This window comes from Sturnira hondurensis, unplaced genomic scaffold (assembly GCF_014824575.4).
Source record: "Sturnira hondurensis isolate 20B ecotype Veracruz unplaced genomic scaffold, ASM1482457v3 Scaffold0023817, whole genome shotgun sequence".
NCBI classification, from domain to species: Eukaryota; Metazoa; Chordata; class Mammalia; order Chiroptera; family Phyllostomidae; genus Sturnira; species Sturnira hondurensis.
This window is the reverse complement of record NW_028096448.1, coordinates 5,964,933-5,991,822: the sequence shown is the minus strand read 5'-3', so window position 1 is coordinate 5,991,822 and position 26,890 is coordinate 5,964,933. Positions and strand designations below refer to the sequence as shown.

The 26,890-nt window shown below is 41.5% G+C and overlaps 1 protein-coding gene across 1 annotated transcript; it reads right to left on the bottom strand.

Moving 5' to 3' along the window:
• STMND1 (stathmin domain containing 1) lies at nucleotides 1–23,197 on the bottom strand. The gene is made up of 5 exons (XM_037037977.1): nucleotides 23,041–23,197; nucleotides 15,194–15,374; nucleotides 11,362–11,513; nucleotides 2,138–2,269; nucleotides 1–1,515 (listed from the first exon to the last, which is right to left on the bottom strand). Exons 1-5 carry the CDS (start codon nucleotides 23,119–23,121, stop codon nucleotides 1,231–1,233), a joined length of 831 nt encoding a protein of 276 aa, XP_036893872.1. The 5' UTR covers nucleotides 23,122–23,197; the 3' UTR covers nucleotides 1–1,230.
• Nucleotides 23,198–26,890: the final 3,693 nt, after the last annotated feature.

Below are 26,890 nucleotides of genomic sequence, written 5' to 3'. Positions count from 1 at the left end.
CACCTTTAAGATGTTGCTTTATTCCTTTATAACACAAAGAGAATTTTAAAAAATATACAGCATATGAAGCACACAGATCATTTTAAAAAGGTGAAAGATTTATATGATCTCAAGAGAAACCAGAGTATGCATACAGATAATTAAAATACATAATATAGATTGTGATCCCTGAGAAAAAAGGTACCTACTAGGAAGGGCTCCTGGTGGCTAACTGGGCTCAAATTTTAAACAACAAAATCTAACAGCCATTTCTGTATAGGGACCTCTCATGCAAACTGCCTTCTCCCTGAAGCAAACTGCTTCAGGGAGAAGCCTGCCTTTGCACCGAACTGCCTGCTTTCAGTGTGTTTCTGCCATTTGAGCCAGCCCTTATAAAGGAGTCCCGGAATTCTATTTAAACCAATAGAATTGAAGTTTTCCTCATCCAAGTTGAGCTGCACAGCTCCAGCCAACCAGAGCAGCTTTATTCTGACCAATCAGGACAGTGCTGTCCCAATCAAACTGTAGAGATTTGGAGTCCTCATTTGCATGAGGATACACCAATCAGGGACACAGGGGTGGGAACTTCAGTCCATGTAAGGCAGCTTCTTTCCCGCTCTGAGAGCCATCTTTCCCTTTCCACTGAAGATTGGAGACTCTGGCTCCCAGGCTGAAACACCGAAGATGGCTCATCAGAACAGAGCAGAGCAGAGCAGAGCTGTCTGACTGGAAAAGGGCCTGCTCCCAGGGCTGCCTCACAGCCATGGTGTTTTCACAGCTGTGTTGTATCGCAGTTGAACTGTTTTGCACTGAATAAAGTTTCCTTCTTCACTGCACCTTAAAGTGAGGATTTGTGTTGGCACTGTATTTGTACCAAGGACCATCAGTTGATAAGATCCATGAAATTTGTCTTAAAAGACACTCAGAGGGGATGGGTACAGCCAAGGGGCAGGAGTGAAAAAGCAAGGTCTCATTTGGCACAAATACATTGATGTAAACTGGGAAGTACTCCTAAAGATATCTTCACAATCTTTAAAGCCACAATGAAAGAGAATGCCAACTTTTAATATAGACAGTAGTCGAATCGTCGTCTTTTTTTTTTTAGGTGGCATAGCCATTACCCATTTAATTTAGTCGACTAACTTCCAGCCCAGGTGACCAGGCAGTCAAAGAAAAAGATGAGACATACTAAGCATGGCACAACTGGGGGGAATGGATGCCTTTTCAAAGAATTCACAGGAAATGGCTTTATTAGAATATGTCATCTTCTTGGTTGTAGGACATGTCTGACTCCACGACACCAATACCTTCATAACTGTAGTTTCTATCACTTGAGGTTGTGTCACTTTTGCTTTTCTTCCTTTTCAACAGCTTTTCTCCCTGTAGGTCTGATGGTTCAAACACAGCAGAACCCACATGGTTAAGTCCTTTGGCAAATGGAACCTCAGCCCCATCTGGTTCAGCTGAATCTGAGACATTGACTGAGGACAAAGGTCGGTCACTCTGTATCCTTTTTCTTATTTCTTCTTCTTTCATCTGAAAAGCAGTATTAAAGAATGAAGAAGAGTCCAAATAATGCTCTCCAAGTTTTTGTTAACATTGCCTGTATTTAACATTTGTGGCTTCTCAGTTTCATGATTCAACAAAGCTAAGTGATTTAACGAAGCTAAGTCGAAGAATTACTGTTGAAGAGGACAGACACACTCCCTACCCTCGTGGACCTCCTAGTTCAGTTCGAAAATCCCAGAAGAAAGAAGGAAATGAAGGCTGTCAGAGCAATGGGGGACTATGAGTGCAGATGCTGTAGGAACTCATGATCTGCACACCCTCCTCTCAGATCCTGTCCTCCACCCCCACACCTCCCCTCACCTCTAGCCTCCAATAAGTTTTTCTTTTTTTCCTATGAAGAAAACTCCACACTTCATTCTGAGAACTGGATATTGCTTCCTTAGGCTGTATGGATGAAACTAATTCAACCAACTTCAAGATATTACCTTTTTCCTTCATGGCACACATTCGAAAAAAATTAAACATGCAGCACAAAAAACATACTTATCATGAAAATAATTAACAATAATTCCATGCAATTTGTCTAAAGGCTGCTGATAGAAAAGGCTCACCTCAGCAGGCAGACCTGCCCCCGCCCCAGCTCAGGTACCTTCCTGCGCTCTGCCGCTGCCTGCATCTTCTCCTCTAGGTCCTCCCTTGTGAAATCCTTTACCTCCTTCTTGATCTTGAGTTTTTTCAGCCTGACTGGTGGCTTTCTCAGTGGCTTCTCAGTCATGTCCACCTGGAGGAAGACACTTTTTTAAATGGAGAAACAAAGTATTTATTGGCAGAGAAGAGAAGGTAAAATAAACGCAGTGTAAAATGTGAATCCTAGAACTGTGAAATTTCCAGCATCAGATTTTAAAAAACAACATGAAAACTGGTAACAACAGAACTGAGACCTAAAGGAAAAATATCAATTAGGTGCCTAGAAAAAAAACAGGCTCAAAAGGAAAAGAGAAAGGGAGGGTGGGAGGGAGGGAAGGAGGGAGGGAAAAGAAGAGAAGAGAAGAGAAGAGAAGAGAAGAAAAGAAAAGAAAAGAAAAGAAAAGAAAAGAAAAGAAAAGAAAAAAGGGCAAGGGCTCAGGAGAAGGAAAAAAACTTGAGAATGAACACAAGATTTTAAAAAAGGTAGCAGATGAGCAATAAATTTGTGATTCGAGGTAAAAAGTTAAACCTGACGATTTTATAATATACTACAAGCTGCAATGACTCTCATTTGGAATCCAGATTAGTGCTTAGTACTTCCGGTGCTGTGGAGGGAGAATTAACCATTCCTGAGCAGCAGCTCTGTGTTAGGCTTTGCTGTTGCTCCTTCACAGATGTTTACATGACAGCAAAAAAACCATCTCGTTTCATATGATTGACAAATTTTAAACAGTTCAAAAAAGTAATAATGACTTTCTGGTTATATTTTCTTTTTAAAAAGATTTTATTTATCTTATATTTTGACAGAGGGGAAGGGAGGGAGAAAGAGGGGGAGAGAAACAACAATGTGTGGTTGCCTCTCCTGTGCCCCTTACTGGGGACTGGACCTGAAACCCAGGCATGTGGCCTGACTAAGAATCGAACTGGCAACCCTTTGGTTCCCAGGCCAGTTCTCAATCTGCTGAGCCACATCAGCCAGGGCTGGTTATAATTTCTAATTGCAGAAAAAAGTAAAATTGTTGTACAGGATCTATAAAGAAAGTTTTCACATGTTTTAAAAATTAGATTTAAAAATAATATACATCATAGACGGTAGGTAGAAAATAGATAGGGGGGAGGGCAAGAATAGTGGGGGAAATATAGAATCTAAAGAACTTGAGACACGTGGTTATAAACTAAGGGGGGGAGAAGGGTGGGGGAGGGTGTGTGCGGGTGGAGGGGAATGAAGGGGGGAAGAGAACAACTGTAATGGTATAATCAATAAAATATATTTTTTAAAAAAGAATCTGGTAAACCTGTTGAAAATAAATAAATAAATAAAAATAATATACATCGATTGTGAAAAATTAAAATGATACACAAATAATCTTTTAATACTCTGTTTGGCCATCTGGCCCTGCTCATGAACCACTTAATGCACATCTATAATGTTTAATCAAATGTAAATGGGATGATACAAGAGACACTGCTCTGCAATTTGCTTCCTTTACTTAATTTAATATGAACATCTATCTACCTCACTCTACATAGATTTATTATGACTGGGGAAGGTCTTGATGAACTCCAAAGCTTCATTATAAAACAAATTGAATATTATTTTAGATAATTTCTCTAAAGATGTTTAAAGACAAAAGAGATATTGATATCCACTGTAATATTTAAGAGACTGTCTCTCACCAGACTGCAATATTTTAAGTACCAAGAAAATAAATCAAAAAGAGACAATTTGGCACAGGAGAAAAAGGCTTGGGATCCGTATGGTACGCAGAAAGACCTGGGTTTACATGCCGACTCAGCCATCCAATTCTGTGACACTTGCCTTCCTCGTTTGTAAATAGGTTTAATAACACTTTTGCTTGGGATTGTTTTTCTTTTTTAAAAAGAGGGGAGTAGATGGTAGCCACTCAGTAAATGACAATTACTTTGCATCTGGTGAAAGCAGCGATGTTTTTCAAAGACAGCACACAGAATCATAACCACTATGTATCCTTTGTTGCAAAATGGAGGAATGAGAGCTGGAAGCACAGGAGCCAACAGGCAGGGGGCCTGGGCTTCGACCCCTAGCCCACCACTAATATGACGTGACCCGGGACAGGGCACCTTTTCTCTTTGCACTCAGTTTCCTCAAAGGTAAAGAGAGTGAGGGGACTGATGACAGCTAAGCTTCCTTGTAGCTTTAAGATTCTCGGAAAGCCTTTAAAAGGGAAAATCTGTGTCAAATTTTTGGCTCAGTTACATCCTTGAGGCAGTTTTATGTAGTGAGTTGTTCATTAAAAAATAAACAACTGGGATGTTTGTCAAAGAAACTCCCCTTCCCCCATCATTGTATTATTTTTATGACAACTGGCTTGTAGGCTTCCTACTGACAAAAGCCATCTGCTGAAAAAGGGACATATTTGTTATGGAGGCTCAACTAGACATACTGTGAAATCAGTATGAAAACAGGTTTTTAGGGGAGTCCACTCATAGAGGACTAAGAGAACATGGAATGGGAATCCAAGATCCTACAAAACAAGGTTCAGTCAGGCTTTACATAGGAGTCTGAACCTTGGCTAAAATGATTAGATCAGTAGTTCTGAGAGAATTTAGGGTTTTCTGTTTGGGTGGACTTTTCCTGTGGCTTTATCCCAAAATGATGCCCATAAAAGCATCTCCTTCCTCCCCATTTTGGAAGTTAATCCTACCTGTGCAACCCACATCCTTTCCTGAGGAAAGTATTGAAAGATGTGAGGAAAGATATCTGTATTCTTCACTACTGTATTTTATGAAGTCAGGACTTATCAACTATTGGCACTTAAAAATGATACTAGGGATCACATCATACTTAGAAGAGGTGCTACCCACAGAAACACTAAAAAAAAAACCCAACTTTAAAACCTATCAAAGTTACTAGCTTCATCACTTTAAGAACACCATGGGAAGACTGCCATGCCCTAAGATGCTGTGATAAAACTTGCGTCTTTTTTCCGGACTTTATATATATATATCACTTCTTGTTCTTGCATCCACTGTGTATTCCTCAGAGCTTCCCTAATTAACTATTGACCTATAGGCGAACCTACCTTGGCCAGGCCCCCTTTCCGGAGTCCTGGGCACAGAGGGAGCTGTGATATTGCAGCTCTGTCACTGTTAGACCTCCTAGGGGAGGCCGGTCTGCACGTTAACTGGTGTTTACCCAGTAACTTCCTCCTCAACAAACTCCCCATGAGGTTCACCAAACAACAGGAGACTCCAATGTAATGTAAAGGAACTCCCCAACCAACACAGAAGGTTACCGAATACAGAAGTTGCGGGGAAGGGGATGAACCTTGAGTACACAGGAGGAGTCAAAAGAGTCTTATATGGGGAGACTAAGGATGCCCTAGGAGGCAGGGAAAAATAAGTTAGGGATACAAACACCTAAACTGGTTAATTCTTACGTGAATAAATGACAGCCAGTCACATCTTTCTCAAGAGATTCATCCCAGTCCTCACACACATTTACATGTGTACACAAAACCAATCCACATTTATAGTACAGCCACTTACATCTCATTAGAATGTTTTAAAATATACTGATTCACAGTGTCTGATATTCAGCTATATTTCTCCCATATCATTATATTCTCTCTGTGTGAACATAACATCTATTAGTATGAATGTGCCTGAAAGCAGGGCATTATGGAATTGATGTAGAACTCGCTGACAAGCAAACAAAAAATTAAAAGAAAAAGATGGAAGGGGGCCCTGTGGTGGGCTCAGATACTGAGTCAGAATTTGAATGCAAAACCCTTACTTTTCAGCAGCCTTTATCACATGTCCCTCTCAACGTAACTGAATTACAAGGTTACATAATATTTACAAGGTTTATTTTTAAGTAGTGAAGGAATAGTGTTTACATGTGTGATTGAATGAAGTTAGTACACTGTAGTAACTGTAAACTTTAACATCTCTTCTGTTCATCCTCTTTTTGTTTCCTTTTACTCTGGTTTGTTTTTTAGCCAACTTTATTATCTATTTTTCTTCCTAAAATATTTATTTTTTAATTTTTTATCTAATTTTTAAAGATTTTTTATTTATTTATCTTTAGAGGGGAAAGGAATGAGAGAGGGAGAGAAATATCAATGTATGGTTGCCCCTGCCAGGAGCTGGCCTGCAACCCAGGCATGTGTCCTGACTGGGAATCGAACTGCGATCCTCTGGTTCACAGGCCCGCACTCAATCCACTGAGCTACACCAGCCAGGGCTAAATATTTTTAAATATTAGGGAATTAAAAGTATTCTTTAATAATATTTCTATTCTTAATATGGTTCCCCTTTCAGTCTTTTAAGTTTAATTTTCACCTTTTCACAGTGTCCTTACAACTTTTCTTAAAATATACAAGCCACCTGGTGTCTGACACACTTAAGTTCTCAACTACACCTGAATTGAAAGAAATTTTGCTTGCAACAATGAGCAATTACATCTCTCCTTCATTTCTGCATGCTTTCTGAGCATAGTCTTAGCCTTACACCTGATAATATGTTGTATTTTCAGGAGTACGTTAGAATTCTCTTTGACAGTAAATGGGGGATTGCACTGTAACGCCCCCCAGGTTTACGATGAACTTGAAGGCATCATATATTGACATGTTTGTTGAAACTTCAGGACAGTGGTTCTATGCCTGGGCTGTCCATGGGAATCAGGTGGGAGATTTCAAACTACCACAGCTGGGGCCCAGCCCCAGCCACGGGGCCCAGATGGAGCTTGGGGACTGGGAGTTCTGAAAGCTCCTGGGTGATTCAAATGTGCATCCCGGTGAAGAACTCCTGCACTAGGCAACAAAAGGCACAACTGTGTGGTACTGCAGGCCTCTTGCAAGTCTGGCTGATGTTGGGGTATCTTGGCCCAGTTCCAAAGCAAAAACAAGACAAAACAAAAACCTTCCACAAAACACAAAAGAGCGGTGTTACTCCTGCCTACCTTTGCAGTCCTGTCACATTTAAATCCTTTGGAGAACACTCCAGCTATGCTCCTGACAGCATCCCCTCTCTGTAGAGTATGAAAACAGCCTTCATCTTTGGCACACTTAATGATGTTATGAAAATCATGCCCATAGTTTTTATTCTTTTGTTTAAAGAGACATCTCTTTTATAATGCAGCTTATATTAATTAACTTTGTTGGGTTCCCTTGTAAGGCCAGAGTCTGAACTCACTCATCCCTGGTAGTTAAGTCACTGGAAAATGTTTTAATGTTATTCCCATTGGCATTAGCATCAAGGTTCCACAGTGTTTCCCTTAAGAAGGCATCACTTAGATACCTAGTGTTTCCAAAATCTGTCCTCCTCTAGATTGCTCTCCTGTCCTTTTCTTTTGACACACCTTCTTTTTTCTGACCACCCCCCCATATGCCAGAGACTCAGCTACAGCTAGAAAAATATCTCTCTTCCCGTGTCCATAGTACAGACACATAGTTTTTAATAATTTCAAAAAAGGTACTCCAAAATACCTTGTATCATACCACTGTACAAATGTCAGTTGTCATTATGTTGGCATTATTTTTCCATTACATGGTCCATTTTCACCAACTCCTTTCTCCCACATCTTCTTATTATTGGTAGCCTGATATCATCATTCATAAGATTTAGCAATCTCTTTTTTTTCCACCCAAATACTTTCTCTAGGACTTATTTTCCTTCTTCCAAAGAAAACTCCACTTTAGATTTTATTGATGAGTTTTCAGTATTTACTAAGCAGAAAAGGAAATTATCTTTATTCAAACACTAAATGACTTGGTCTTTATCCTGAGTTGACTGTTTTCCCTACAACACAGGAGACATTGATATAATTTTGGTCTCTATTTCCACCATTTCTGTCTCTTTTTTCTTTCCCCTCCATTTATGCCTCAGGTTTCTTTTCTTTGTAATTTCTTCTTTTATCTTCTTCCTTCTGCCTATGCTTTAGGTACTGCCTCTGTGTGTGGACTTTAAAAAAAAAAAGAAGCAAAACAAAACAATGACAAAACTTGCTATCCTCTTCACAAGTTTACACAGAACTTACTAAAAAATGGAGACCTCCAGACTTTCAGTCTAGGTAGGTAAGCATAGTTCACCTCCTCGAACAACCACATCAAAATTACAACTAAATTATAGAACAACCATCACTCAGAGCCATCAAAAATCAAGTTGAATGGAAGTCTGACAACTATGCAATTAAAGAAACCACATCCATCCAGACTGGTAGGAATGGAATGGTAGAGATGCAGAATGGGATGATCCCATACCCATGAGTGCTGGATCAAAATCCAGGAGGAATGTCTCAGGAGCAATGAGTCCCATCCCTATACCAGGACCTCAAGCCAGGGTTCCAGTGCCAGAAATATAAATCCCCATAACTTCTGGCTGCAAAAACTAGAGGAGATTGAGTCAGTGGAAGAAACTTCAGGAGTTCCAAGCAGTTTCCCTTAAAGAACCCATACATGGATTTACCCCGACTCACTCCCTCTGAGCTCCAGCACCAGGATAGCAGCTTGAAAGGCACTGGTGGCATGCAGGGAGGAACTGAAGTGTCTGGCCTCAAGGCAAGAGCTTGGAGACAGCTTTCTCCCAGAAAGAAAGGCAGGCAAAGGCCATTGTCCCTTTTCTGGGTGTTCTCCCTACAGAGTCAGAGAGCCAGCAGGCAGGTGCTATATCTGAAACTCCATCAACCTGGCTAGCACTGTTTGTGCTATCCTGGAGATCCCCAGAGATTTGTCCCACCCAACTTCAAGCTGTTAATCATGACTTTTCCATATGAATGGCTGGTCTGGGCTCATGCTTTGCAACTTCCTAAATCTTATCATAAAAGCAACAATAGGCCTCAGTGAACCTCTAGTCACCATGCCTCTAGCTAAGTGGTACCAGGCCAGCCACTTATAGCAGCCAGCCTACGTTCACAGCTTGGTTTTACCTGGATATCACCAAGCCAAGCACGAGTAGCAGCCATCTCAGATTGTTTATAGCTCATGCAGGATGACTCTGGGAAAAACACAGGTGGCCAGTAACACCAGGGAAACCCTAGGGCCTGTGTACCCAGTAGGCAGCTACAGACCATGTTGGAGCACCACCACTCTACCCCTGCACAGCTGATCCTTCACAGAAGGCAGAGGTTGGTGGTCTGTGGTCACAGCCAATCATTGCAGCAGATTGGCGTGGGTAAATCCCTCCCATTGACCTGTCAACAGCAATCAAGGCTCAACTACAAGAGGCGGGTATACTTAGCACTCATGAAGGACACACCTCAAGTACCCAGTCTGGGTGATAGGGGAGACTGTGTCACTGGACCCTACAGCACACCTAGTACATTAGGCTATGCTACCAAGACAGGGAGTCATAGTAGCTTCACTAAGTATATAAAAACAAACACAGAAGGGCTGTCAAAATGAAGAGACAAAGAAACGTGGCCCAAATGAAAGAACAGGTCAAAACTCCAGAAAAAAACAGCTAAACAAAATGGAGATGAGTGATCTATCAGAGGTAGAGTTCAAAACACTGGTTATAAGGATGCTCCAGGAACTTAGGAACTCACCAGTATAAAAAAGATCCAGTCATTAATTGAAATAAAGAACAATTCACAGGGAAACAATAGTAGAATGAATGAAACTGAGAATCAAATCAATTATTTGGAACATAATGAAACAAAAAACAACCAACCAGAACAACAAGAAGAAAGAATAATAATTAAAAAAAACAAGGATAGATAAGCAGTCTCTGGGATAACTTCAAGAGGTTCAACATTCACATCATACGGGTACCAGAAGGAGAATAGAAAGAATGAGAAATTGGAAATCTATTTGAAAAAATAATGAAAGAAAACTTCTCTAATCTGGTATATAGGCATGCAAGTCCAGGGAGCACAGAGAGTCCCAAATAAGGCAGATGCAAAGAGACTCACTTCAAGACACATCATAATTAAAATGCCAAAGGTTAAAGACAAAGAGAGAATCTTAAAAGGAGCAACAGAAAAGCAGTTAGTTACGTACATGGGAGTTCCCATAAGACTGCTAGCTGATTTCTGAAAAGAAACTTTGCAGGCTAGAAGGGATTGGCAAGAATATCTGAAGTCATGAAAAGCAGGGATCTACAACCAAAATTGCTCTATCCAGCACAGATATCATATAGAATTGAAGGCCAGACAAAGAGCTTCCCAGACAAGAAAAAAACTAAAGGAATTCATCATCAGACCATTTATTATTTGAAATGTTAGAGGAACTTATTTAAGAAAAAGAAGATAAAAACTATGAACAATAAAATGGCAAAAAATACAAATTTGTCAACAATTGAATCTAAAAAATGACTAAGCAAACAAAAAGAACAGAGACAGAATCGTGGACATGGAGAGCATTTTGATGGTTGCCAGATGGGAGTGCGGGTATAGGCGAAAAGGTGAAGAGGTGAAGGAATTAAGAAGCAGAAATAGGTAGTTACAAAATAGCCATGGGGATACAAAGATGGGAAATGGAGTAGCTAAAGAACTTATGATATACATAACTCACAGACATGAAATGGTGTGAGGATTGCATGAGGGAGTTGGGGGTGCTGAGTGCAGGGGGGCAAAGAGAGAAAACTGGGACAACTTTAAAAGCATAATCAATAAAATATAATTTAAAGTATTAAGATCTCAAGACTTTGGCCACAATAAATTAAAATTAGAGTAAATATATTGATCACACTAAGGAAAAACAATGATGAATGTCATTTTGAATGACAGTTGAGATGAATCAATGAAGAAAGATAAGTGTGCAGCAATTTCTGTATTTATTTCCTCATATTTAACCTCATAGTGTGTATATAAATGTATAAGCATATCTGTTTCAGCTTTGACATTTAGGCCTATTTTCGTATTGGTTAAGTCAGAGTTCAGTTTTATATTTACAGTTTCTAGTACCTAGGCAATGCATAACAAAAATTGCTGAAAGAATGAGGCATATCATTCAATGGGGCTTATTGTGTCTCAAATTTGGTAAAACCCAAGGTATGTTTTGCTGGATTCATTAATGATTAGGGCAATTCTGAGTCTGTAGAGAAGGATGGTATGCAGAGAGGCGATGGAATTTATGGGAGAAAAACTGGCTTAGATAAATGCTGTCTGCATGGTGACTCTAAAATGCATATGCCGGAAATAACTGTGAGCAATCATATTAGATCTATTTTTAACTACAAGCTAATGTTAATTACAAAATTACTTGCCATGATATCGTACGATTCTCCATTTCTAGATACTTTGCTGTGGCTTTGTATTATTCCTTGAATAATTAATTCCTCTAGGATGTCTGATGACTTTTGTCGCTCTTGATTCTGTGGAGGTTGGGGTTTATGGATTAATCCATTGTTTGCTAAGTCTTCCAAGGGGAAAAGAAACAAGAAAGCAAAATTTAAGCTTGAAGATATTGCCAATCAAATGCTAAATGGATGCCATTTAAGTCATGCTTCTTAATTAAGTCTTGCACTCAATACTCTTACCTAAATACCTGTTTCTATTATAAACCTTTGAATCCTTTGAAATTCAAATTCTTAATGTTCTAACAGAGGATACATGTCAACATAATACACTGTTTACTAAGCAGACCCCATATTAACATAACAAAGTCTTTCATGTGCTGCTTTCTTGTTGTAACAACACTTGCACACTTGGGTACAACTGCATGGGTTCTCCGCACTAATTACGAAGCTAAACCACAGCTAAGAATGAGATACTCTTTCGGTGACTCTTCTGAGCTTCAGTCGGTTACTACGCTTTGTATACAAAGGATAAACAGTGTGGTGTTGCCAAGAGACCTCTAGCTCTGCAACCTTGAGTTTACAATTACGCCATCTGCTAAATCTACGTAAGTAAAAATAGGCCTTTTGAAAAGAGTTTTTGAACCAAATCAGAATTGGAGTCAAGTGATATCAGCTAAATTTTTATTAGTGATTCTAAAATGGCACTGAAACAGTTTATAGAGGAACCTTTATAAACTGTCCTGACAGACCTCCCCAATTACAAATCACTCAATTATATAAATACACAAGGAATCATCCATTTTAAAGACTTCATATTGTAAGATAAAAACGCAAAGGGATGTCTTCAGAAACGAGCTCTCTTCTAGTCTGTAATCATCATGAAGTCCGTGTGGTAACCAAATCCACTCTGTCTAGTGGATGGAGTCTTTTCATGAAAATTTCTGAAGTAGCACTACATTAAGCACTTTATATATTTTATAACATCCGAACCAAATATAAACTCTCTAAGAGAGGTATTATTATCCCTATTTTACAAATAAACAACCTTAGATGAGAGAGACTAACCAACTTGCTTAAGGTGACGAAGGTAGTGAGCAAATTAACTAGTATTTACACCCAAGTGTGACCTCAACAGCCGTGATCTTCACCACCTCACTGCACTCTTCACTGCACTCATGGCTCCCACTGGCCACGGTCAACTTCTCTCAGGACATTTCCATAAAAAATGTCATTATGGACACCTGTCACACAATAAAATTATTCTAACCATTTCAATCCATTCTTTTCTCCATCTACTGGAGTATTTGGCTTGACAATTACAGTAGCGAATCTATATAGCAATCTTTGGACTATGCCAGTCATTTTGACTAATTTTCATAATTTCTGGGATATTGAAGAATATTGGAGAAATGTTTAAAAATAACACCATACTTCTTTCTAATTATAAACATAATATATCATAAACTTGGAAATAGTGAAAAGAATAAAAAGATAATAACAAGGTCCATTCTCTTACTATTCAGATATCATAATTTGAATATATAAAATTTTATTTTCATAAATGTACCATCACATTGAACATGTACTTTCATTTCTTATGCAGTGAAACATTTACATTAGCATTTTATCCCACCTTAAGAAATTCTTCACGAGCATAAGTATGGAAGTGAAGTCATCCACAAAAACGTGGGTGAATTTGTCTTTAACCCTGGTGTAAGGAAGGGCTTTCTAACTGGCTCAAAATCCAGATTTGATCAGAGAAAAAAACCGCTAAATTTTACTACATTAAAAACTTGGCAAGGCCAAAACTAAACCTCACAATAAAAGTCAAATATAGATATCACATACCCCCTGCTGTGATGTACTAGACAGGACACAATATAATTGTTGGTATTCTTGCTAAAAATGCATCCTCTGGACTTAATCATAAGAAATGTAAGACAAATCCAAACTGAGCACATTCTACAAAATAAATGGTCTGCATCTCCCAAATATATCAAGGTCATAAACAAAATACAAAGAAAAGGCAAGAGAATGTTCCAGATTAGAGGAGACTACAGCCACAAGACAGCTAAATTAAACATGTGATCCGGAATTAGCTCTTGAACCAGAAATTTATTTATAAAGGGCATTTGTAAGACAATTGACAACGTCTGAATGTGGTCCCCAGCTGAGGTAATAGCACTGCATCAGTGGTGGTTCCTGATTCAGATCCTTGTGCTGGGATTTTGCAAAGCCTGTCCTTGTTTCTATGGAATACATGCTGGTGTATTTAGGAGGAAACTATCATTATGTCTGTAACTTACTCTCAGAGAAAATATACTTGTATGTGAGAGAAGGAGAGAGGGAGGGAGCGAGAGAGGGAGGGGGACGACTATGAACGTGCGAATGTGGTACAATGCCAACATTCGGGGAATCTGGGTAAAAGAATATAGGCATTCTTTGTTTTTGTTTGCCACTTTCCTTCAGTCTAAAAATATTCAAAATAAGAAGTTTTTCTGCCAAAAGGAAATATTTGGGAAATGTGAGTGTGGAATTTGAAGTTTTTAACAAATATACTCTGTAGCAAGCTGAGGTGAAACTGGGCAGAGAAAAATATAAGGCTCAGGACATTAATCCTTTTTCATTCTGTGATCAGAGCATTCTCAAAACTAATTTACACTTCATTTTGGAAACATCTGCTTTGGTTGTTCACTCCCTCCCCAAGCGGGTCAGTCTTTTGCAGCACTGTCCTCCAATCCCCCCCACCCCGCCCCTGGTCTTGCCTCTCCTCCCCCGTGTAGGGCTGACGGGCCTGACTGTCCCAGGGCACACCCAGGCCCCTGTCCACCCGGCAACGTCCAGTTTGTTAACATCATAGATATTGAGCATTCGTGTTGCACAGTGGGAGGCATTCCCATCAACAGAGTCTGTAGAGAAAAACTCCAACACACACACAGAGGGAGAGGCCGCTTGGCGCTGCATCCCTTCACCTGCCTCACTCTCAGAGGTCACGTGGGCACCAGCCAGAAGCGCAAGTTGAGGGTGAATATGAAACTCGTGACAACCGGAGTGTGCACAAGAGTCCAAGAAAAAAAAATCTCATTTATAACCTATCCGTTTTCTAAATTCTAACTTGTACCTAGGGAAGAATCTACAGTGATAAAGAATTAAATGAAAGCTTTCACCCCAATAAAAACAGTAATTTTCCTTGAGGTCTGGTAAACGTTCGATTTGTTTCAAAGGCTGATAAAATACAAATAAGAGCTTTTATATCAACCCAAGGTGGTAAATGGAGCAAAAACATGCCATAAGAAAAATGTTTAGAAACACAGTTTCAAGGGGCACACTAGGTCATAATTACTTCTTTTACGCTTCTGAAAGATTCTTTCATTGTGTGTTTGCTGGTACTTTGGATGGGAAGAAATAAGGGAAACAGTCTGATGCTGCTTTTGTTTATTTTTTCAAACATAGAAATTCCCCCTGGAAAAATGTTAATGAAGTGGGAATGTAAAGGAATTTAACCAAAGCCCATGTAACTTCTATTCTTAAGGCCTATTACCAACCACCAATGAGGTTCTTAGTTAAGGAGGGGCGAAAGATGGTTTAATTACGGCATGACCAGAAGAGTAATGGTTAGCATTATCTATTCACACAATGAAGGCCTAAGGCTAAATTCTAATTTCTTAGAGGCAGGGACCTTGACATTTAGAGGTCCCTGGTCCACAAAGCTGTAGTGAAGGGGCCACCAAACACATATTATGAAATGTATTTGGAGAAAAAGTATTTTATGGAGATTAACATGAATTGGGGCTTTTACCTAAATTTATTCCTCTGTGTCTTCCACTAGGAGATGGGGAACTTTCTGGAATGGTTCCGGGTAAGCTTTCCAACTGGACCGGTTTCTCCTGGACTTTGGGGCTGCCCACAGAGTCCTTGCACAGGGCAGCCTCCGGCTCGGGTCTGCAGTTCTCCCTGGAATGAGTCACACCCACATCCGCCTGTGAAAAGGGAATCGTTTTGGAGAAGCAAGATTCTTAGAAAACGGTTTCTCAGAAATGAAGACAATGTCGCAAGGTCGGCTTTGTGAGAGTTTAGCTAGCTAGTATCTGTGGTAGGCAGAATAGTACCCAGCAGCCTGCAGACGCTACCTTACTGGGCAGAAAGGATTTCGCAGGTGTGATTAAATTAAAGACCTTCAGATGGCACAGTTAGCCTGGACTGTTCAGGTGGGGCCTAAATGTAATCACAGGGTCCTTAAGGGAGGGAGGCAAAGGGAGATTTCAATATGGAGGAGGAGGTGACATGACAATGGAAGCAGAGGGCCCATTAGAAGATGCTACAGTCCCAGCAGTGAAGACAAAGAAGGGCCACTGGCCAAGGAATTTAGGCAATGCAGCCCTAAAAGCTAGAAAGGCAAGGAAAAGTCCCTCCACAGAGCCTCTGAAAGAAATCAGCCCTGCTAATCTCTTGACTTTAGCCCAGTGAAACCGATTCTGTACTTCTGACCTCCAGTACTGTGAGAATACAGTTATATTGTTTTAAGCCATACATTCATGTGAATTTTTAGAGAAGCAATAGAAAACTAATATGCAGTTGACCCTTGAACAACAGGGGTTTGAACTGCATGGATCTATTTATACACATAATTTTTAAAATAAATATGGTCAACCCTCTCTCTACCCATGGGTTTTACATTTGTGGATTCAACCAACCATGGATCAAAAACAGTATTTTTATTTGTGGTTGGGAATGTGCAGATTTGGAGGTATGGTTCTATGCATTGTTTGGCCCCATTTTACATAAGGGACTTGAGCATCCTCAGATTTTAGTATCTGCAGCAAGTGTGTGTGTGTGGGGGAGGTGGTGGGGGGGGTGTCGTTCTAGAACCGATCCTTCATGGATTCCAAGGGATGACTAATTCAGTTTGGGGGGAATTTAAAGCTACCCACAGATTTTCAGCTGCAAGAGGTGTCAGTTCCCCTAAACCACTGTGTTGCTCAAGGGGCAACTGTAATATCAAATATGAATCAGGGACACGCTGTTACATTGAGCATTCTGAAAGATACAAAAATCAACAAGTTCATAATCATCAAGCGTAAAAAATAAAGATACTGCTGGTAAAAATTAAAAAAAAATAATCCTCGTGAGAGGATTTGTTTATTGATTTTAGAGAGAGGAAAGGAAATACTGATGTGAAAGAGAAACATCAATCAGTTGCCTTTGGTACCAACCTAAACCTAGGCATGTGCCCTGATGGGGAATCTTTATGGGATGATGATCCAGTTAACTGAGTCACCTGGCAGGGTTAAAAAAACCTTTTTTTTTTATGTAACTAGCTTCATTGTTTTTGCTGATTTAAAAAGTAATACAGAGGCTTAAAAGTGATTAGCAATATTTAATGGTGGAAAGCAGTCACTGTCTGTTTCATTGTAGTACATTATGTAGCTGTTGCAGTTCAGTTAACCAGATGCTACTGAAGGCCGTCTAGGTTGTTTCCAACCTATCAATATAATGAACAGTGCTGGCTGGCACAGTATCTGCACATAGGCACCAGCCTGAGTTCACCACTCATCCCACGAGGATAAAATCCTGGACGTGGACCTGTCAAATCAAAGAATATCCACATTTTTATGTCAACACGTGTGTCCAGAGGGCCCTTCATAAATCCTGCACTAACTTAAAGTCCCACCTTCTCCTTTTAAGGATGTCTATTTGTTCACACCACAACCCCACTGCTTGTTACCAGGTCAAAGCACAGGGTGAAAAGGGGCCTGTGTGATTTAGCAAACCACTGACTCCAAAATGCTGGCTGGTGTCAATGTTCAATAGTTCTAAAGCAAAAGTAGAAAAGTAAGAAAAAGCTAAAATAATGCAATTTATAGAACTGGCATTTATTTTTAGACATATATGTTAAATACTAAATATGTTCAGGAAAATTTTCTCGTATCTCCTCCAATGCCACATCCCCTCTCCCCCACGGTTGACTCTTCTTTCATTGCTTGGTTTACAGCTTTCCCACTTCTCATTCACTAGAAGCTTCTGGATGTTGTCAGCCAACCTCTTCTCTTATGTAAGTCACATACCAGAGGAAGTCTCTTCAGTAATCTCAGAAGAGATTAAGAACATAACCATCTTCTGAAGAAGATTGCCTTCTGGCGATTCTTATTCATGTCTATGACTTTAGTTTCTCACCCAAAAGGTGCTCTTCTCCCCTGAGTCTTTGAGGGCCCTCAGGATTCCGCCCCCAACTCCTGCGCTTTGCACCCTGATACACCCGCACATGTTCATATCTTGGGGGGAGTAGCAAAGGTCTTGAAGACGAGAAAGCTTGAATTGGGCCCTAGTGAATAAATTTCCAGTGAGCAAAGAGGAAAGGTCATTTTAGAAGAAAAGCACACACAAACATGAAACAATGTTGTGTGTCCACGAACTGCCATTGAACCTGAATAACTCCATCGTAGCAGAAACAGGCTGAAGTAGAAAGTGGCAGGTGCTGAGGTGGGAAAGGGAAGTCTTTTGTGACAAGTAAAGGAGTTGGTTTCATTTTGAATGCAACAGTCATCCTCTGCAGGACTGTCATATGTGGAAGTAAAATAAACGATCAGTTGTGTTTTTTAGAAAGATCGCTTTTGAGATAGAGCAATGGCAAGAATTCAAGGAAGGAACAAAACAGGGCAGCCAGCTACAATTGTGGGGTTGTTGTCCAGGTGAGAACTGATTAAACACCAGCTAGGACAACGTCAATAAAAATGAGGAAAACAGGTGGGCTCAGAAACACTAGAAAGGTGGATAACAGACCTCAGGGAACTTCAGTTTGAAGGAGGGGCGTCCCTCCTGGCTCTGAATTAGGACTCTAGAGCTAAACAGAAAACATCCCTTTATAAAACATGAAAGCAATAAAAAGTAGGACACTAGCATGGAACTCTTGATATTTTTACCATAACAATCAGACAAATTTTGTAAAACCTAAGGCCATTCTGACCACTGTCTAGATGCACTCCAACATGGGAAGTACCTCAGAGGCGAAGGAGAAATCGCAGTAGCCAGGCGTGGCCTGTCCCGCTCAGGTTCTCTGAGGGTGGTGAGGGGCTCTCCCAGGTTCTGACCTCACACAGCTCCTTACCACCGAGTTTATGTAACACGATCACTCCAGCTAAACCAGCAGCAAGTTGATTGTGCTGAGGATTAATTAGTTCTGTGGCTCAGGACTACATGGGAAACTAGGGAAAAAAATCAACCGACTGAACAAACAAAGTAAGCAAACAAAAACTCCACAGATCAGAAAGAAGAATGGCACAAGAAGAAAGCCTGAGAGACCCTATGTGCCTTTCTCCTCCTCTTGCCATCTGTCTTTCTTCATAGACACGGTTACTGCCAGCAGTCCCTGTAGAATAAGGCCACTGGGAAAAGTCTTTACAGATAATATTGATATGTTATTATATTGTTATGTACTAACTATTATTACATCAGACAGTGTTTCCTTTTCCTTTGTCATGTATAACATACATGCAGGGTGGGGCAAAAGTAGGTTTACAGTTGTGAGCATGCAAAACAGTATATTCTTGTATTATTATTTACTATTGTATTATTTTCCACATGAACACCTGTAAGCCTGATGTTGNTAAGGCCACTGGGAAAAGTCTTTACAGATAATATTGATATGTTATTATATTGTTATGTACTAACTATTATTACATCAGACAGTGTTTCCTTTTCCTTTGTCATGTATAACATACATGCAGGGTGGGGCAAAAGTAGGTTTACAGTTGTGAGCATGCAAAACAGTATATTCTTGTATTATTATTTACTATTGTATTATTTTCCACATGAACATCTGTAAGCCTACACACAAAACACCTGGGGCAAAAGTAGGTTTACAGTTGTGAGCATGCAAAACAGTATATTCTTGTATTATTATTTACTATTGTATTATTTTCCACATGAACACCTGTAAGTCCACCCTGTGTATATCAGTTTTGTCTCATTGTTGTTACTCACAACAAAGGAAAACCAGAGCCCATCTGCTGCTAATCTTTCTGGGGTTCTCAGTTCCTGCCGGAGTTCAAGACCGTGGTGGGCATTCTTTCCCTTCTTCCCAGGTGAACTAGCAACACCCAGTGTCTGCAGTGACAGTAAGACAGACGTTTTCACATGTTCATTTTGTTTGGCAGATCTCTCTTTTATTGAATTAGTGAAGCACTAAATAACACACAGGGATTAATTTTGCCCTCTCACATTTCCCACTGGAGAACTTGAAAAATTTAACAATAACAACAATAAACAAAATGCCCACATTGGAGCTGAGAGCAAATCGGAATATTTTCAGTGTAAAAGGTGTCTTTTCATGAACATATTCTGATTGGAAGAGATTTAAATGCAACGACCATGAGTGACCGACCTCTTAATTGTTTCATGGAAGCGACTGATTCAGGCTTTAGCAAGGAGTTTTCCCCATTTACGCTTATTTGGATACAATGTGCCTTCAAGCTCTGTGAGTGGCCAAAACTTCAACTGTAGCAGATGAAACACAATCTTTCAGCAGAAAATAATATCTACCAGCCTTCAGTAGCCACAGTGGAAATTCAAGATTTTTCTCTTCTGAAAATTGAGAATGTCTTTTAAATATCTTATCCATGTGCAACACATTTTGGAAATTTTAACCCAATTTCCTAATGTAGATTTGGGAGTAGATACAGTTCAAAGACTAGAGATATTTACAAATTAATTAGACCTCTGCATCTCAGCCATGTGTCTAAAACAGTTTTCTTGTTCTTTCTGTGCACACTGCGTTTCTATTTCCACACCAGTAAGTCTGTCTGCGGCGGGACTGGGGGAGGCACAGTGAGGAGTTGAAAGGTTTTATTTTCCTCCTTGAGATGAAGTTGTAGCAGAAGAACAGACTCAGTGTCTTTGTACATTTCGTATCAGTTTTAGTTTGTACTTCATTGTGTTGGTGAAAAAATCTGATCAATTTTACACAACGTTGAAAACCGACAGTGCCAAGCTGAGAGCTATGCATAAGAACAATCAACAGTCCGAGGAGGTATTGGCTTGACTACAGGCAGGATTCGGTTTTGTTCGGTCTGGTTGCCCGTGGGTGTCGTATGTATTCTAAAGGTTTGGGGAAGAAATTTTCCAACCAGCTTGGAGGGAGTCATTTGTCAAGGCTCCCTGGGGCACAAACCTTCTGAAATCACATTGTTGCCAGATAGAGTTTATAAACATATTCGTCTACACACATATAGGAAGAGTTTGTTCTTCAAACTTTATTTTTTTCCAGTTTACTCTAGTGAATAAAATAATAAATGGCAATGCTCCAAAAAAGTCAGAAATATGTCCTTCTAAAACTTGGACTTTAAATATGCCCTTCTAAAACTTGGACTTTAAAAAGTATTTAGTCCCAGTAACTGACAATCAACAAGAATTTTCTTGTCAAATATTAGGGGAGAGTATGAAGGGTCCTTGGAGTCTATTCCAATATAGCCTGTCCCTCTTTATAATGAGCAGAAACTTTGAATTAATCACATAGAAAAAGATTTCCCCAAAGAAGAAAAGTTTCCCATCATTTCTTATTATGCATCATTTTACTGCAGTGATTTCTCACCACTTTAGACTAAGGTTTTTACTTAGACTAAAGGTAAGTAAAGGTTCTTAAGGTTCTTAAAGTAAGTAAGGTTCTTACCTTACTTTAGACTAAGGTAAGGTGAAGAAAAAGTCTGCAGGCCGAACTCAAGGAGTTTGATTCAGAATATTTTACAATTGTGCCACCAAGAAACATAAATATTTCATGCAAGCAAACATGCTCACCTGATTTAAAGACACTGCTGAACTGCTGAACTCACAGCCCCAGGAATTTATGAACGTAGCAGAGGCAGTACCGTTCTGACACCAAGTGTTTAACTAGTAATTATACCTTTCCCAGATCTGATTTCCAAAGTCAAGTGCTTGGGGTGGGGAAAGAGAGCTATATGCATGAGTTGACTTTGAATCTATTTTCAGGTTATTTTAATACTGGATTTCCTCCTTGCTGACTGTCCTTAGTCTGGTTACGTAGGTGGAGAGAGGCAGGCACTAAGGAACGGGAGAAACTTGGAAGGGCATTTTGTTTTCCATTGCTTTTGGAGAGAGGGGAAAGGAGAAACATTGATGTGAGAGAGTAGCACTGATTGGTTGCCTCCTGGATGGATACTCCCAAACCGGGATCATAACTGCCCAGACAGTGACCAAACCAGCAACCTGGCATGTGCCCTGCCTGGGAATGGAATCCCAACCTTTCGGTTATGGGCTGACGCTCCAACCAACTGAGCCACACCAGGCAGGATGTAGCCTTGCAAGTTCCTGGCTGGTGGATGGGAAAGTTCGTGAGTGATAGGGACTGGAGAGAAGAGGATGGTATTAGAGAGATTGGAAGGACCAAATGTCAAGGGTTTTGCACACTTCAGAAACTTTTTTTTTAGGAAGGAAGGCAGCAGTGTGGGAGGCAGACTGGTTAGGATGATGACAGGAGAGGCAGACAGAGCCAGGAAGAGGCCCCTGGGCCCTACATGCTGGCAGTGGCAGCTGGGGTGGAAAGCAGGTGTTTTCTGCTGACCTCCCCCAGGGCAGCAAGTGCTAAGCTTGAGTCTCAGCCTTTACTAGACCCTGGTTTGTTTTTTGAGTCCAAGAGCCAAGCAGATGTTCCTCACACAGAGTAGGTGTTGTCACTGGCACTGGAGAGTGTCTTACATGTTGCCTGTGGATAGGAGGTGTGCGCTCTTTAAACTGTAGTTCCAAAAATGCCCTTTGGGAAAGGTAATGGGATGGGCTTAGCTCAGACCATCTGGGCAAATGTATGACCAGTGTTCTCTTTCATTCTTAAAAGCACCCTGCTTCTGATGATAAATTTTATGGTAACATTAACTTTGGGGAGCCCCTCTCGAGGAGACTCTTGTGAGTTCCTAGTTCTGTTTGTGGAATGTTCAATGCGATGAGAATGGGGAGAAATCGTGGACCTCATTTCTGCTTGGACCAAACCATCCCTCCATTCCCCACCCTGGAAAAAAATTCCTCTGCAGGTCTCCAGAAGAATTAAGGAAGAAGCTGCTGTGTGGGAGAGTGGAAAAAGTACTGGAATGAGACTTTTGAAGATTAGATTCTCTCTCCAGCTCTGCACCCCAAACCAGCTGTGCAGCCTTGGGCAAGTTGTCTGCTTCTCTGGGCCTTGGACCCCTCCAGAGGCAAGGGAGATCTCTTCCAGCTCCAAGTAATTGCCAAAGGGCTCACTTTCTGGAAGCTAATAATCCATGGCAGCTCCCAGGTGCTCTCACCTGCTCCTGAGAATCATCTCCAACCCCAGCTCCGTACAGAACGCACCATTCACCTCATTATTCCTGCCCCTGCCCCTGCCCCTGCCCCTGCCCCTAACCCTGCCTCTGCCTCTGCCTCTGTTCTGGGGGTGACATCGCTTTTGCTAGCTCTTGAAACAAAAGACTGTCAAAGTTGGTTCTGTAGCAGCAAGGATCCCGGTTAAAACAGCAGTTAAACACTGGAAGGATAAAATTGGTTCCAAGCAGCCCCCCTACACACAAGCCATCCAGCCTGAGTCCCAGCGACCCTGCTCAGACCCACTGCAGCCTCCCAGCCCACGCATGGCAAAGGGTTTTATTCTTGTTTTGTCTGTTTTACCTTGAATCCCTCTTCCCAGCCCCTCCTGGGCGTGGGGACGAATCTCTGTTCCTTGGCAGGCTGGGAAGGTCCACAGCCCATGCTGCTCGCTGCGCCGCGCGCTCCTCCCCTGACCGGCTCCGCCGGGCGCCCCTTGGTTCTTGCAGCCGCGGCCTGACTGAACCCCAGGGCTCCGCGTCCTGCACCTGCGCCCCAGCGCCTCTCTCGCCTCCGGGGAGGAAAGGCTCGGCGGGAGGCACTGACACCTGGGCAGTTGCCAGGAACTGTTGCCACAATAAACCGAGAATCACCAGATCCTGGGACTTTTGTAACTGAAAACCGGAAGATCGGAGGTGTCTGATTCACAACTGGGATGCAGATTCCAGCCCTCTCCAAAGCAAAGCGAGGGGAAGGCCCGCTGCTGGCCGAGTTAGAGTTTGAAGTACCGCAGTCTTAAGCATCCTTACCACTTTCCTCCTTTCTAAGGCACAGTGGCGTACGCCCCTACCTCCAGTGCCTGGGCCACGCACTCCATTCCTAGGCTTTTGTGCTTCGGACTCCGTGGAGACTGACTGTGAGAAGGCGGCTTAGGAGTCCAGTGGGCGGAAGCAGCTCTTGAGGACCGGTGGGCAGTGAAGGCGCCCTGGACAGCACTGGACGGTGGTATCACGATGGCGACCGGAGAACACGGTCACACAACCAGACATCCAGATAGTTAGGATCATAAACATCTCAGCAGCCGAGAAACGGGTCATGCAAATCATTTTTATGGAAGGTGTATTTTATGAGCGGTCAGGAAAGAACATGGGTATGCCTATTTCTCTAAGAGAATTAGATTAAACGGTGTAATCCTTCAAAAAAGGCAAACCAGGCAGACTGCTCACATGAGCAACATTTTTCTCTTTATTCTATTTTCAGTTAATTTTCACTTTTGAAAATTAAAACAAAAAAGGAGCTAAACAGGAACTTACAGATCATGGAGCAACCACTTATTTTACAGTCTGCAAACTTGGGCTCAAAGAGACTGAATGACTGAGATGGGGAGGCGGGGTCGGGGGCGAACGGGCCACTGAGGACTTGAGGACTCTGGGGTGGAGAACCAGGTGGCCCAACTCAGTCCCTCCAGATATCCACCCAGAAAAATACTAGTAAGAATTCTTGGAAATGTGACCCCGTTGGATCATTCCAAGGAAATTAATGGTCAGCTCTATAATAAGAAGCTGATTATTTACTTTATAGCATTTAAACTCATTCTCACTCTGTCTCCTTATTGCTTGGATGATGTTGTGTGCCAATTGTTCTTTACCAAAATTGAAAAAGAGGAAAGATGAAGGTCAAAGTATTATAATTACTGAACAGGAAGCATTAAAAGTTTGTGACTGAAGAGTTGAAGCAAAGCTCAATGGTGTTTGGGGAGTATCTCTGAGAAAAATTAACTCAGGGTAGTAAGTCACATGAAATGTTCCAACTGGAAACTTGAAAATTTTCAACTGGAATAATCCAACACAGAGGACACCCATAACACATTCTTGAGGCGGTTTGATGAAAGTTTGTGGGGTGAACGAGTGAGTGAGGTATTGCAGATAACCTCCCCCACCTTTTAAGGCAATCTGCGAACAGAGGTTTGCTGGGCATCCCTGTGAATAATGGGGTGGGGCCCAACTGTACTGTACAGGTACCTTTGGAAGCACACTCTGACTACAGTCCAAAGTCATGGAAATGCCTTTTTCCAGGGACGGGCTAGAGCCTACTCATGCTGCCTCATGAACGCTGATTGTCAGGACTATTTGGACCTGATCATTAAACACAGCATTATCAAAATTTAGGTTGTATAAACTTACAATTAAACGAGTTCTATTAAAAACAAAGGCATCAAATACAACTTATTAGTCTCTAAATGTTTTATTACAGCTTACTATTATATTTTTGAGTTCATTTAGGTCTGTTGTATCTGTAGAGTGGAACCGTCATATCATGGTGCACTGCTGTCTATCTCTTCCCAAGTCCATGTTCAGTGACATCACATGGATAGTTTGAAATCCGCTGAGGTGGGAATATGTGCACCATGAAAATCAATAAATACTACAAATCAGGGCCCCTCCACCCCTCCCCCACTCCCAAACTCGTTATTAAATATCTACCAGTTCACACTGCCTTTTCCCTGATACTGCAGAAAGCCAAGGATGACTGCGCTGTTCACCCTTCTCCCCCACAGACCTCTCTCCGCAGTGAAGTGGCTTCAGTCACCCCAGCGCTCCCCACGGGATGAACATCATTTCCACGTCAGCCTCCACACGGGAGCAGGGGCGCTACACCAGACTCTGTGCTCTGGGTCTTTAACTAGCCTGCTCTGGTCCAGGGTGCCCTAGTTCCACCTTGGAGACTGCTGGAGGAAAAAGTCCTCGGATTCTCCCCGAAGCAGGGCCATCACTCACTCATTTGAAAGCTTCACTACTATCCTTGATTTTTTTCTGTAACTCGGAATAATCCTGAGGAGGTTACTTCTCTGCTTCCCTCCAGTACGTTTATTTAAGCCTGAAGTTTGTGTGGAGCTTTGTGTCTCTGGAGTGATAAGGATATTATAAAGTAAAGTGCTGCTTGAACTTCAGTGAACACACCCTAGGGTCTTGTTATGATGTAGATTCTGACTGGTTATGGGGGGCAGCAAATACCACATTTCTAAGAAGCCCCCAGGATGCCATCGCTGCTGGTACAGGCTCACATGACATAGGAAGAGTACAGGACATGTGTGAACATTAAATTATTCCTTCAAAAGACAGAAAGGAAAAAGGGAAAATGGACAGAAGAAGGAAGAAGTAAGGGGGGAAATGATGGGGGAGAGTTACAATCAAGTCTATTAGGCACTCAGGTATAGGAGGAAAGAGACACTGACCTCATTTTATCGAGGTATTCTCTGTGTAGGAAGCAACTTGATGCATTAAGTCACAAGTCGGAGTGTAATAAACCTGAGTGTCACCCCAGTTCTCTGTCCTGCTATCCTGGTGGAGAGGGGATCTTTGTCTTAGTGGGTCAGGGTGAAGAAGAAAAGAAAACCCTTTCTTACCATCACCCAAGCTCCAGAGCCCCTTTCCCTCTGCTCTGTGCTGAGAGCTCCCCTTCCCGGTGGCTGATCAGCCAGAGAGCACAGAGCCCTCCCTGCAGGCGTCAAGCACACTCAGGCAGGGTCAGCACTGCACATCGGAGGGGTGTCAAACTTCACATTGAGCCCTGGCTGGTGTAGCTCAGTGGATTGAGCACAGGCCTGCGGACCAGAGGATCGAGGTTCGATTCCCAGTCAGGGCACATGCCTGGGTTGCAGGCTGGTTCCCTGCAGGCCAACTCCCAGCAGGGGACGCACGAAAGGCAACCATGCATTGATGTTTCTCTCCCTCTCTCTTTCCCGTCTAAAGATACATAAATAAATAAAATCTTAAAAAAAAACACAGAACTTCACATTGAAACTTTTCCAATGTCACTCCAGACCCTGAGCTTTTCAAGGAGATGGGGAGTCACACAAAAAGATCAGCTTTGAACCCAACACCAAATTCACCAAATTTGCTGGCATTCTTTCTATAGATAGAAATATTATACACTGACCTTTACTCCCAAACATATATCAACTAATTATTACAGTGACAGCTGGCATTTTTGATGCTTGCTAATGTTTAGGTAAGTGAGGGAAGCTGACGGCTATGTTGGTGTTTTTATTTGAACAATTACTAGCTTAGCAAGGCCTGGAAATCTATGTCCTGCCCCCTCCACTCCCCCGCCCCCCGCAGGCCACTGCCTGTCTTTGATACATGAGCTAAGAATGAAGTTAATTTCAAAATAGCTGGGGAAAAAAAAGAAAGAATACTATTTAGTGCTTCAT

Coding starts and splice junctions, on each gene's coding strand:
- STMND1 (XM_037037977.1), bottom strand. CDS start 23,121: ATGGGCTGTGGACCTTCCCAGCCTGCCAAGGAACAGAGATTCGTCCCC. Junction 15,375..23,040: donor GCTGGGAAGAGGGATTCAAG/GTAAAACAGACA, acceptor CCCTTTTCACAG/GCGGATGTGGGTGTGACTCA. Junction 11,514..15,193: donor ACACAGAGGAATAAATTTAG/GTAAAAGCCCCA, acceptor TCCCCTTGGAAG/ACTTAGCAAACAATGGATTA.